The sequence below is a fragment of the Eucalyptus grandis genome, chromosome 6 (assembly GCF_016545825.1).
Source record: "Eucalyptus grandis isolate ANBG69807.140 chromosome 6, ASM1654582v1, whole genome shotgun sequence".
Taxonomy (NCBI): Eukaryota; Viridiplantae; Streptophyta; class Magnoliopsida; order Myrtales; family Myrtaceae; genus Eucalyptus; species Eucalyptus grandis.
In genome coordinates this window covers 50,825,248-50,838,772 of record NC_052617.1, presented here as the reverse complement: position 1 = coordinate 50,838,772, position 13,525 = coordinate 50,825,248, and the positions used below count along the sequence as shown (strand labels likewise).

The 13,525-nt window shown below is 38.7% G+C and overlaps 1 protein-coding gene across 1 annotated transcript; it reads left to right on the top strand.

Moving 5' to 3' along the window:
• Positions 1 to 7,545: 7,545 nt before the first annotated feature.
• Positions 7,546 to 9,239, top strand: LOC104450564 (pseudo histidine-containing phosphotransfer protein 6). Its single transcript, XM_010065167.3, has 5 exons — positions 7,546 to 7,793; positions 7,911 to 8,041; positions 8,378 to 8,521; positions 8,660 to 8,732; positions 8,906 to 9,239. Exons 1-5 carry the CDS (start codon positions 7,725 to 7,727, stop codon positions 8,960 to 8,962), a joined length of 474 nt encoding a protein of 157 aa, XP_010063469.1. The 5' UTR covers positions 7,546 to 7,724; the 3' UTR covers positions 8,963 to 9,239.
• Positions 9,240 to 13,525: the final 4,286 nt, after the last annotated feature.

Below are 13,525 nucleotides of genomic sequence, written 5' to 3'. Positions count from 1 at the left end.
GGCCCCCTCCTCGTCCTCGTCCTCGTCCTCCTCGATCCTTGAGCCATCCACAGAATTGGCTCCGTCATGGGCTGCCATGGCCTCGCCAATCATGAGTGAGGCTACTTGCGAGAGTGAGTGAAGGCCGTGACCCTTGCCAGCCGATGAGGTTTTCACAAGCATTGCCCAGTGGCCAGTGTGCCGGCCATCGTGGGGGTAAGGAAGCCAAAGAGGAAGAAGAGAAAAAGAAAAAGAACAATAAAAAAGAATAAATAAATATTCAAAAAAATAAAAAATATTATTACAAAATTGTCACGTTAACATTCGCAGGACAGTGTCTACATCATGTGTTACTACCAAATTTACTGAATGGATTGAATTGGCGCAACAAAAATGTTTACGACTGAATTGGCCAAAAAGAAAGAAAATAAATGATTCATAATTGAATTGACACAATTGTAATAGGTTTAAGACTTATTTAATGATTATTCCATTAAACAAGAGATAGTCTTGGCAATCGGCAATTGGGTGGGTTGTGAATTGTTTAGAATAATTTTCTCGGATGAGTTAAAATTTGTGGAGAATACTCTGCCCTCTTAGTCTCTGGAGTTTGACATCTAAGTCACCTAAATTCAGCGGGAAATTTATTTTTATCTCGTTCCACCATCACACTTTCACATCATGCATAATTGTGTGACAAGTTTTTTCGCCGCTCGACCGAAGGGCTTTTTTTTTTGGCTTGGAGTGGATTTATATGTCCAACCAGGTTGCTCGGTGCTCATCTCTTCCATTAAGCGATGATGCTTTGTGTCTGCTACTACAAAAGAATATTTTGCACCCCAAATGAGAGCCAAATAATCTCATCATAATTCATACCAAGATACCAACTTCTCCAAAACATACGTGTCATCCATTTGCCTGCCTCCAAACACTGGCGAGCTGTAATCAGTGACAAGAATTAAGGGCATTTCGACGTAGATTGCAACAGTGCATATAGGGACAAAATGAAAAATTAAGCTTCATAAGACAAAGAATATATATACACACACTCCTTTATTTTATTTCTATCTAGCCCAAGCGGTGATTAATAATAAGTACATTTTTGCATAGGTAATTAATAGAGAAATTAAAAACACTTGGCTACTTTGGTTTATCCCTTATCTCGGTCTGCCTCTCTCTACAAGACGTTATGCTGATGAGACTTACAAGTGAAATTCCATATATGTTCTTGGGGTGGCCGCAAGGGAGTGTAAAAGTGGGGGAAAATTCCAAAAAGGGACCCGAAGTGCTATTATTTTTTCAAATAAGGACTCGAAGTGGACCTTATTTCAAATAAAGACCTAAAGTAACATTACTTTCTTAAATAAGGATCTGAAGTGAATGTTGTTTCAAATGAGAATATGAAGTGATATTGTCCATTTCAAATAAGAACTTGACTTTCCGACGATCAATGATATTTTCATCATTTGTCATTTTCTTTTTTTTCTAGTTCTTCTTCCTCCTCTTTGCCGGTGGCTAGCCAACCACCAGAGATGTCCATAGAGGGCTGGGCGAGGGCCGCCCACACTAGGCATAGGTGAAGGACGGCCTCGCTTGGGTGAGGCGACCCTCACCAGACCGACCGTTGGTAAGGGCCGGGGAGGGTCATCGCCTGCTTGCAAGGGTGGCCTTGCCCTCGGTTGGCGAGGGCTTGACGACCTTGCTAGTCGCTAGCTAGAGTGGTCGAGCCTTCATCTGGGGCAAGTGAGGCCGACCTTTGCCAGATCTTGCAAGGGTGGCCTCGCCTACGGTCGATAAGGTTGCCCAGTCCTTGCCGGCCACGAGTGAGCCCACCCTCGCCAAATCTGGGGAGGGTCGGCCTCACCTAGGGCCAACGAGGGCTGACCTCGTTGATGGCCCTAGGCAAGGGTTGTCTCGCTTGTGGCCAACGTATGTGGCCCTCGTTGGTGAGGGCAACCCTCTCCCAACCCTTTATGGGCATCGCCAATGGCCGGCCAGCCACCGGCGAAGAGGAAGAAGAAGAACAAAAAAGAAAAAAAAAAGGAAAAAAAAAAAGAAGAGAAAATGGCAAATAATGAAAATACCTAGACCAATTGGAAAATTTAATCAATCAATGAGGTCAGCTCCTTATTTGAAACAATTAAAGTCACTTCAAGTTCTTATTTGAAACAACTAAGGTCAGTTCAGGTCTTTATTTAACACAAAGTCCACTTCGGGTCCTTATTTGAGAAAATAAGGGTACTTCGGGTCATTTTTTGAAATTTTCCCTAAAAGTGGTGATTCAAACACAATCCTCGAACGAGGAAGGCGTACTAGTGCATTCATGTCCATTAGACTCAGAACAGGAAATTTCATGCCTACTATAGCATACATGGGTAGCCATTTTCCCAATCTGGTCAACCTCGAGTTTTTCCCTAATATATATTTGGATTTTTAATTGAGGAGTGCCCTCCAGAAATGGTTAAACGACAAAATAAAGAAAATTCGGACTCTTTTAATTCATCAATTTTTCCCGTGTTATAGGTAACCATTACTTTGAAGTCGATCTGTATATTATTAAGCTTAATCTGAGCAACCAACAACTCGATGGGACGCGGAATCATATTAGAGTGCCCTCAGTATATTATCACTCATGCAATCTTATTAGTGAATAATCAAATTTTCAAATTGGTTACGCATAACAAAAGAAAAATCAAAACCCTAAAAAATGGTAAATCTCTCTTAATTGTCACATAGAAAATGTTTCTTGAGTACCTTTTTTTAACATTTTCACTGACATAATCATTCAAGAAGACCCTATTTAGAATTCGGATTTTCTTAGCCCGAAAAGGACCCAATTATTTGATAACAACAAAGTAGGTCGTGCCACGGTCTCGAGCGACGAACTCGAGACTCTCATCCCTTTATTAAACTATACAGAACAACCATACTCACACAAACTAAAAGAATGATTAAAGAGGACAAATACAAAAAGGAAAAGGCAAAGCCAGTGCCACTTCCTACTTTATAGCGGCTAATATTAAATTCTACCAAATTAAATTAAAAGAAGGAAGAGGAGGATTTCCCCAAGAATTGGGAATTTCGAAGCCAAGGGAATAATCTCCTTTTAATATAACTTTGGGTGTACATAATGCCTTTACCAAGTGAGCACGAGAGGAACAAAGCATGATTATCGTCGGTGAAATCGATGCATGTTTAATGTTATTTTACGTGGGTGGGAACAAAACTCTTTTGTTGCTTACGTCAAATCAAGCGTGCTTCTATTTGTTCATATCAAAATTCAAATGGCTTAGAGCTATATGGTCCGCTAGAGTTCTATTATGGAGCAGAGGTGTTCGCGGCTGTGTTGATGCCTTTTCGTTTTTACCTTGTTTTTAAAATAGTAATCGTTTGTAGAGTGATATTTCAATTCGTGCAAGAACATTACTTGAGCTTTCTGAGGGAATGAAATTATTTTTTTCTGTGCTTCTTTGATGAAATTAATTTAACACATATCTCTTGGCTAGCTCATTGTGGGTCACTCCTGGCCTTCCATCTTTGAGAATATGCTGATTACGAAAATCAATGCTGTATTTGTCTAAATAAAAGCAAAGAGTAACTTTTCATGTTTTTACTTTTCACGCAAAAACAATAAATTAATTTACATGTCAATACTTGATATTTTGTTTTGAGTGTTTCATATTACATAAAATATATTGAGAGCTGCGAGATTTGCAAAAATGTTAATGAGCAAAAGTTTAAACTAATCGTAAATCCAAAGTCTAAACAAACTCCATGTTAGAAAGTTTAACCCAAAACCTTAGGCTACCAGTGAGATTTAATAGAACCACTAGCAATTGTTTTAAAAGTTCAAACTTTTAGATTGGACTTTCTACTATATTATCAAAGCAAGAGGTCATAGATTCAAATATTTTTAAACCACTATTTCACTTTCCAGATATATATTTCCTTGCTTTAGTACAAGTCAAAATCCGGCAATATTATACCGTTATTATCTAACAGCTTAAACTTTTGGGTTGAACTTTCTAACGCCCATACGAGGCATCATACATACACAAAGATAATCAAACCTTAGTTTAGCTATCCAGGTTTGGAGTTCCATTGTCACAAAAAGATACAAAATTTGTGTGCGCATAAGGACTACCTAGCCAAACAAGAGATGATTTGATTGGTCTAATCTCTTCTTTTTTAGCAACAACCAACTATCCTTGGTGATCTATAATAGAGTTTTCTTGCATAATTACTCAATCACTTGCTTAAAGGATGATTGATGTAGGCCCTCAACATAAGTATACCGTATGTGAACACACAGAAAACCACCTCCATTTTCGCCACGACAAGCACTGATCTTCTAGATTATTGAAATGCAAACTTAGTACGCGCATGTTTTTGGGGGGCTGAGTTTTCGAGACAATCATCATGAGAGACAATAATCACATTATGCTTTGCTTACGTCACAAGAATACATCGCTTCGAACTTCGAAAAGTGTCCAGGTCTCAGGGACCAAATTAACATGCCTGCCTAACCTAGCTCTCTCAGAATTTGTTTAAAGCTTACCCCATCATGCAGATATGGTCTTTCTCTGACCATACTGTCCAGATAAAAAGTAGCACTTGAAAATTGTTGCAAGGGGAAAATGGGTATAAGTAAAATTTATTAACCTTTGAACCAGATTTTCTTCATGAGGAAAAAGGCAAAGAAGAGGCATAAAGCAAATGTGCAATGTCATAGTTTAGCTTAATACGCCACTCTTCATAGATTAAAAGCCCTCCGATAGCATTCCAAAGAACAAATTAAGGTTGTAATAAACCATTCCGTGTGCAAACGATTTATGTGTTTTGTCATCCCTATTCATTAACAAAGGTATAGGAGTTCAATAACCAGCAACCTTTCTGCATAAAGAGGGGAAAATGGATAGAGTTTGTAAAGCAACATGTGTGCTCTCCCAGGCACACGGCATTTTGACAAAGCTTCCATTTCAAAATCCGCAAGAACAACTACTAATCAAGGCATCATTCACTTACCAGTCCATAATCACAACCAAAAAGGGGGCTCTTCTAACGTGTTCCTATACCGGGTTAAGAAGTGGAAACGGTAATCCGACGCATGAGGCTCCTTATAGACGGACTATAAGTAATCCAGATTAAAACCAACAATATAGAATAGCCAGTCAATTAGAGTACAGAAGTTATGAGAAATTTATGCATGAATCCTCAAATGGGTTCTTTCCCAAAAATAAAAAATAAAAAATCCTCATATGGGTTTTGCAACACAATTGAGTCAACATTCTTGAGTAAAAGTAAGGGATGGCCAGACCACCCTCATGAATGCTCCAATTATATAAAAGATTACAGTAGCAGCAATTAACACCTATACTTCTGTGCTCCAATTACATTTATATTATCACTTGAAAAGTGGGGACCCAGACTACTACACCACCCTAATTATCACCATGAAAAGTTCCATGATGCGTGTAAGCCTTGAATTTTCCTACTCTAATAACTTATCCTTGGACGACCCAAAACCAAACCGAGAGCCACCGAAAAGACAAATTCGTTATCCACACTTTCGACACCTGTCAGAAGAAGTATGCGACTGTCACCCACCATCTGTCACCGGCCCTGACTAGGCCGAGCTCCCTTCTGCGCCGGGCGCTCGCTCCGCACCATCCCTCACCGTAACCGATGCGGAATTCAGAATTCAGACCCCTCCCACGAAAAGCTGTGGAAAAAAGAATTCTTTCTGTAAAGAAGGAACGGCAAAGGGATAGAAAGTGCCAAGAAAAGGCGAAAACTCACACGTATTATCTACAGCAGCGGCAGCAAAGCATGCACGGGGGAAAAGAGTGGTTGCGTATATATTATACAGGGCGAGGGACGAAAGTGGGTCTGCCATTTTTTTTGTGATGTTCGGTCAATTTCTGCTGACATTGTTCACCGGCTGCAGGCGGTTGTCGGGCAGGGGAGAGAGGGGTTGGAAGAGGGAGCGCCTCCCTGAGCTGGGTGACCGGGGACAGCACGCGAGGGGATGGAGGGTACGGGAACAGCAGGTCGCCAATCTCTCTCTCTCTCTCTCTCGGCAATTCATTTCAGTGCAAAAGCCAGAGTTGAGAATTCGATTTTTTTATGTCCGGGTTGGTCCGGGAGATTCCCCGCATTCGCCTCGATAACTTCCATGCTACCACGCCCGGCTGCACAAGCCCATGCCCCAGCCGCCGGTGGCGGCGCTTCCACTTCACGCTCCCTAAGCTGCCGCCGTGAAAGACGGTGTTGCAGATGGGGCACTCGTGGTAAAACAAATCCGCTTGTTAAGTGTAATTTTCCTTCTGTGTTTATATATAAGTTAGTGAGAAATCTTTTTAAAAAAAGGACGAGAAAAGCACACCGACATTTATCTAGTGAAGCGTACCTATCAATATTCACTTTTACATACGAGAATTCCTCCTATTATCTAGGTCGATAAAGATTGTTGAATATAGTTCCAATAATATGTACTCTCAACATTTTAAATGTGCGCAAGTGCTTGGACAAACATATCATTTATCATAACTAAATCTAGAGGTGATTAGGGGTGTAACAAATGGGTTGGCCCAGTATGGGCTCGCCGTACCGAGCACTTTAGCATGTCGGGCGGAGCAAACCATACTACAAATTGGCAAGACTCCTCATCTCATCTATTGTACCTTGTGCTCAAGCCGATGTCTAGAGTGCCCTGATAGTCACTGATATTTTTCACGGTTATTAACTAGCTGGTAGTTACCAAATAGTCCCTATGAGTAACCATTAGTTGCTGAATTTTTGGACCTTGGGGCAAAATTAAGTTTTAAAAGAAGGCCTAGCCGTGCCCATGCTAGGTCTATTTGACGTGATGAGCAAAACTAAAATTATTTACACCTACGATTTTTATAGATGCAATAATCATGAAAATTATGTTTCAACTCATTTCACAAATGTTCGGCCTATATTTTATTCTTTTAGTTGTTGTACATTAATGCAGTCATGTATTATTGTCGAGGGTTGTCATAAATATTATGTCCAATTTTAGAACCGCATCTTTTCATTATACATTGCCATTCGCTTCAATCATGTATTCTTAATTTACCTTTGAGTAAATAATCGTTAAATACAAAATCTTTTTTCAAAAAAAATGCCACAATATAGCTGTTCTTGCTTATCGTTCATCATGCTTTTTATGTTATAAATGCTTAAATCTTTCGGTTCGACTATTTCTCGATTATCCTCTAACTTTTATGGCCTAAAAAAGAGAGAGATTTGAGAGATTTGGATAGTTATCAAATTATGTCCCTCCCTTTTTGGCTATCGACTGAACCGGAGGTTCAGAAACGAATTCCATCAGAGAATCGAGCAGAGTTGCGCGTCTGTCCAGCGATTCTAATTCTAAATTTTTTGTCATTATCAGGCATGGCCTGATGTACCTGCGTCCTTTTCTTATATATCTATTTTATGTCTTGTCTTACTCTATATATCTAACTACCAGCGAGAAATGCAAAGTCCGCAGCCTTTAAATAGCCGTCGAAACCCTTCTGTCGATGAAACCCAAAACGGGCGCACGGCACACCCATCTGTTCTGCGTGACCAGAAGCGAGCGCGAAGCAAACTTGAGAGAATCTGAATCACCCCCATCTCGCTCAAAAGCCAGGAAAGAGAGGGAAAAAGGTCTCTCGTTCGGATTGTGGAAGAGGAGAGGTGGCAAGAGACGAGCCAAAACGGGGCTTCCACTGTGGATGCTGGGGTGGGGTGTGGACTTCTTGCGGGCCGAAATGAATCGCTTGCTCGCCTTGCTCTTCCACCAGGTCTTTGTTCCTTTTCACTTCCATGTTCTCTTCTTCAGCCTCTCCAGAATGCGTGGCTTTTAATGGTGATTTCATATGCAACTCATTTTGATTGATATGTGGGGTTTGTGTTGGCAGGGAGTGCTGGATGAGCAGTTCTTGCAGCTGCAACAGCTCCAAGACGAGAGCTCCCCAAACTTCGTGTCGGAGGTCATCACCATCTACTTCTCCGAGTCCGAGAAGCTCCTCCGCAACCTCCGAATGCTCCTGTAATTAACTTCTCCTTCGAGGGTTTCTTTTCTCTTTCTTTTCTTGCATTTGGGCATCTTGAAAGCGTCAAATGCTCGACCAACTCTACTCTCTTGAGCTTGCGTAGCGTCATCGCTGTCTGCAAGATAAACAACATATCCTATCTCTATTGCATACATTTCTCTCCTATAACCGTGTGTGTATGTCCTCTTTCACCTGTTGATCCAGAAACATACTTTCACTCAATCTAAACAGTTTGACGGAGTAGCTGGTCGCGCATATTTTGAGTGATCATATTTTTCTCGCTTGAGTTTGCTTCTTTGTTCGTTGGTCATGATGGGATATGTTGGAGACAGGATGGACAGAGAGCTGTCGGACTACAAGAAGATGGAGATACACTTGAATCAGATGATGGGAAGCAGCTCCAGCATCGGTGCCAAGCGCGTCCGCAACGTCTGCGTCGCCTTCCGCGCCGCTTCCGAGCAGAGCAACCATGCCGGGTACTTTATTGTTTTCGCGTCCACTTTCACTGTTGCACTTATTCCCCAGAGAAGGAAACATTGCTGGGTTCCCAAACCTTTTGCTTTTTCCTTTTTTTCGCTTAGAACGAAATGACCTTTATCTTTCTTTCTTTTTAGGTGCTTGAGAGCCTTGGAGTTGCTAGAACATGAATATTGCTACCTCAAGAACAAACTCCACGAACTTTTCCAGGTATGCAGCTTTACAGAATCTTTAGCTAGATTGTTCACTAACAAACAACAAGCTCTTACTTTGCCATTCTATACTACCACAAACACATCAAACTCAAACGTCAAACTCAAATGTTGCTTTGACTAGTAACTAATGTCACTCATTGCATGCGTTTTCATTTAAAAAAAATGCAGATAGAGCAACAAAGAGCTTTGGCATCTGGGGTCAGATATCCTGCACAACACGACTGAAACAAACGAGCCATGGTCGTTCTACTCCGGCCTTTTGCGCAAGGACAATAGAATTCGCTTCTTCGCTCCGGATGCACCGTCGAAGCGAAGCTCTATAGAGGAAGGAAGGAAGGAAGGAGGGAGATAAGGGGGGTGACATGTAACTCCATTTGAATGCAAAGATTTATGTACAAGTTGCAATGTGGCTTTTTTGAAATTATGTGATTTACTGATTATTTCTTTTAGAAAATGGAACTACACGTGACCTTTGTAACTCGCGAGATATTCTTATGCGACTCGATGAACTGTTGAATCAAAAAAGGTGCAAACTGGAAAAGACTTTGCTCAACAGGCGGAGAGATTTTGCACAAAAATTACTAAACATAGGCCCAGAAAAAGGAGGTATTTTAGAATACCTCTTTCCTCTTCTTATCACCTTCAACTGTGCGTCAGACCTGTGCTCCCCGTGATTGTAACATCGTATGACCAAACGCGAGGCCATGGAAGACTTAGGCGTCACAGGCCTGAAAAGAAATATATTGAACAATTCGCATTATAGGGTTAATGGGAAGGACCGTTTAAGTGAAATTGGATTTGGATCTGATTTTGTAGCTTGAAGTGCTATCACCTTAACAAAATCTGGCGGTGGGCCTCAAACACATTGAGTCGAGGTTCCTACGACTGTTTTGGTTCTGGGCCTTTTTGTCGTGAACTCAGTCTATGTATTTCTAAACAAGAAGTAATAATTTCTGTCTTTTAATTCTTCCCTTAATCGCATTACGCAGGTTTATTATGTTTATTGCTCCGGAAGCTTCCTAACTCTTTACTTTACAGGAATGTACACGATGTGGCCATCAAGAAGCTCTGTTTTCTAAATCTAATCTCATTGACTTGGCAAGGACATCCATTATAATATACCTAAGAACATCTTGCGATAGATAGTCTTGGTACTTAAAAGTAAAGTATGTAATAAGCTTGCAATTGCAAGAATTATATTTCCGTCGTGCATTCGCTTGCTTCAAATTAATCGATTTTGAAAACCCCTAGTCACCTACGATGGAAAAGTTTGTTTGTCCATCGTGACAATCGTGTTTCAACTTCATGTTTCCACATACAAAAACCAGAAAATCATTTTGAAAAGGAATCTCACTTCCTGGCCAATCTTGCGAGCTTTGTATAACATATGCATCAAATACATGCAATAACGTAGAAAAGAGAGGAACTAGAAAAGGAGGTATTTTAGAATATCTCATTTTCTTCTCTCCCTCCGCCTCCTTGTCACCGTTTTGAGCTTGGACATCCATTATAATGTACCTAAAACTTCTTGCAGTGGATAGTCTTGTTACTTAAAGTCCAGTATAGAGTAAGCTTACAATTGCAAGAATGGTATTCCATCAAGCATTCATTTTACTTCAAATCGATCAATTCTAAAAATACTTAGTCACCTACGATATAAAAGTCTGTTTATCCGATATGGCAATTGAGTTTCAACTTCATATTGCAAGCTACATATAACATATGTGTTGGATATGCATAATAAAGTACAGTATATATTAAGCTTAAAATTGCAAGAATGGTATTCCATTGAGCATTCATTTCGGTTCAAATCGACCAATTTTAAAAACACTTATTCACCTACGATGTAAAAAGCCCATTTATTTGATATAGCAATCAAGTTTCAACTTCGTGTTGCAAGCTTCATATAACATATGTGTTGGATACACACAATAAAGTGCAATACATAGTAAGCTTACAATCGCAAGAATGGTATTCTGTCTAGCATTCATTTTGCTTTGAATCAATCAATTCTAAAAATACTTAGGGCATGAATGATAACCATTATATTCAAAAAATCAATTTTTGACTAGAAATTGATTTTTTAATTTCTATTTCCCAAACGAGTTTTTAAGCAAAATACGCATTTGATAACCATACAAAATTTTTGTTCTTAGAATATTAATTTTTTTGATAATGATACAATATTAAATTCTTGAGTGGTGGTGGCACGCAGCCGGCGGGCGTTCGGTGTTCGGCGTTCAACTATAGGCAGTGGGTGCACAATAGGCAGTGACGAGAATAAACGATGAGAAGAGTTTTTATTTCTCACTTTTGTTTCAGAAATAAAAAAGCTACAAGTTTTAACTTCTAATTAATGTTCCAAACTTATTTATGGAGTAAAAATTTGTTCCAAAAATAGAAAATGAAATAGTGTTATCAAACAAATTTTTGTTTCAAACATGTTTCCGGGAACAGAAAAATAGAAAAATAGAGAAATAGAATGGTTATCATACACATTTTTAGTCAACTACGATGTAAAAATCTGTTTGTTCAATATGGCAATCGAGTTTCAATTTCATGTTGCAAGCTTCGACAATATATGTGTCGGATACACCTATTAAAATACAGTATATATTAAGCTTACAATTGCAAGAATGGTATTCTATCAAGCATTCATTTTGCTTCAAATCAATCAATTATGAAAACACTTAGTAACCTACAATGTAAAAGTTTGTTTGTCCGATATGGCACTCAAGTTTCAACTTCATACTGCAAGCTTCGTATAACATATGTGTCCAATACACATAATAAAATACAATATATATATATTAAGCTTAAAATTGCAAGAATGGTATTCCGTCAAGCATTCATTTCGCTTCAAATCAACCAATTTTAGAAATACTTAGTCACCTACGATGCGAAAGTCTGTATGTCTGATATGGTGATCGAGTTTCAAGTTCATGTTGCAAGCTTAATATATATCGTATATATTTTATTACATGTATCTGACACATATGTTAGTATGTACCATATTACATGTATCCAACACATATGTTATGCAAAACTTGCAACATGAAGGTGAAACTCGATTACCATATCAAACGGACTTTTACATTGTAGGTGACTAGGTTTAATAACATATGAGACGGATACACATAATAAAATACAGTATATACCATATATATTAAGCTTGTAACATGAAGTTGAATCTCCATTGTCATATTAGATAAACGGACCTTTACATTGGAGGTGACTGGTTTTAATAACATATGTGTCGCATACACATACTAAAGTACAGTGTAAAATAAGCTTGTAACATGAAGTTGAAACTCAATTGTCATATTAGACAAATGGATGTAAGATGACTATTTTTAATGACGTAGAAAAGAAAGTATGTACTTTATTATGTGTATCCAACACATATGTTATACGAAACTTGCAACATTAAGGTGAAACTCGATTGTCATATCAGACAAACAGACTTTTACATTGTAGATGACTGGGTTTAACAACAAATGGGTCGGATACATGTAATAACGTACATCATATACTATATATATATATATATATATATATTGAGCTTGCAACATGAAGTTGAAACTCAATTGCTGTCTTAGGATGGGTTTGTTTCACGGAAAATGTAACGTTTTTAGAAAATGTTTTCCAGAAACCATTTTCCAGGAAAACGTTAGTTTTCCTTTGTTTGGTGATACGTGACTGGAAATATTTTATGGTATTTGGATTGCATTTGAAAAATGATTGAAAGTGTAGAAGATGTCGATGAAGAGGAAGAGGAGGGAGCGAAGCCAATGGGAGCGCGGGAGAGGCTAGGGTTGGAGGAGGCGGCAGAGACGAAAGGGAGGGGGCGAAGGAGAAGGGGAGAGGGGAGGAGTTAGGGTTTAAAAGAAAGAAAAGAGAAAACAAGAAAAGAAAGAAGAAAGAAGAAAGAAAAGAAAATATATAATAATAACAAATTCAAATTTTTTAATTAGAAATTCTTTTTAATAATAATTTTTTCATTAAGCAAGGACCTTAAAATATTTTGGAAAATGTTTTCGATTCTTTCAAAAGAGATCGTTTTCCTGAATTAAGTTTTGGAAAGAAAACATTTTCCGTTGACTCATTTTCCTAAATGAACCAAATGCTGAAAAATGAGGAAAACGTTTTCGCGGAAATTATTTTTCGCAAAACAAATACACCCTTAGATAAATGGACATGTTAGATAAATGGACTTTTCATGTAATAAAGTACATACAATATGTATTAAGCTTATGACGTGAAGTTGAACTCCATTGCCATGTTAGATAAATGGACTTTTACGTTGTAGGTGACTATGGACTTTTTATGTAATAAAGTACATATGAAGTTGAAACCATCTTTAGATAAATGGGCTTTTACATTGTAGGTGACTTGTTTTAATGATGTAGAAAAGAAAGGAAAAGAGGTATTTTAGAATACCTCATCTGTTTTTTCTCTTCTCCTCCCCCTCACCATGCCTCGAACTTGTGACCTTGAGAATGATTCTAAATTCAGTCAGTCTCAACCCCAAGGTCACTAGGGAGGCTGGTGCTTCCTTTTTGGTAGAAAATTTATAAAAACTTACACTGACTTTGACATCTTATCGAACTGGTTTTAAGGAAACTCTGATGGGCCTAAAGCACGGGCCGGTAAAAATAGCCCTGCAAAGGGCGCGTTTGGTTGTGTTTACATTTAAAAATTGTTCCAGGAACGTAAATAGAAAAAAGTATTTACCTGGGGAACAATTTTTGAACAAAAATACGCGTTTGGTAAACTTGTTAGGGAATA

Coding starts and splice junctions, on each gene's coding strand:
- LOC104450564 (XM_010065167.3), top strand. CDS start 7,725: ATGCTGGGGTGGGGTGTGGACTTCTTGCGGGCCGAAATGAATCGCTTG. Junction 8,042..8,377: donor CGCAACCTCCGAATGCTCCT/GTAATTAACTTC, acceptor TGTTGGAGACAG/GATGGACAGAGAGCTGTCGG. Junction 8,522..8,659: donor GAGCAGAGCAACCATGCCGG/GTACTTTATTGT, acceptor CTTTCTTTTTAG/GTGCTTGAGAGCCTTGGAGT.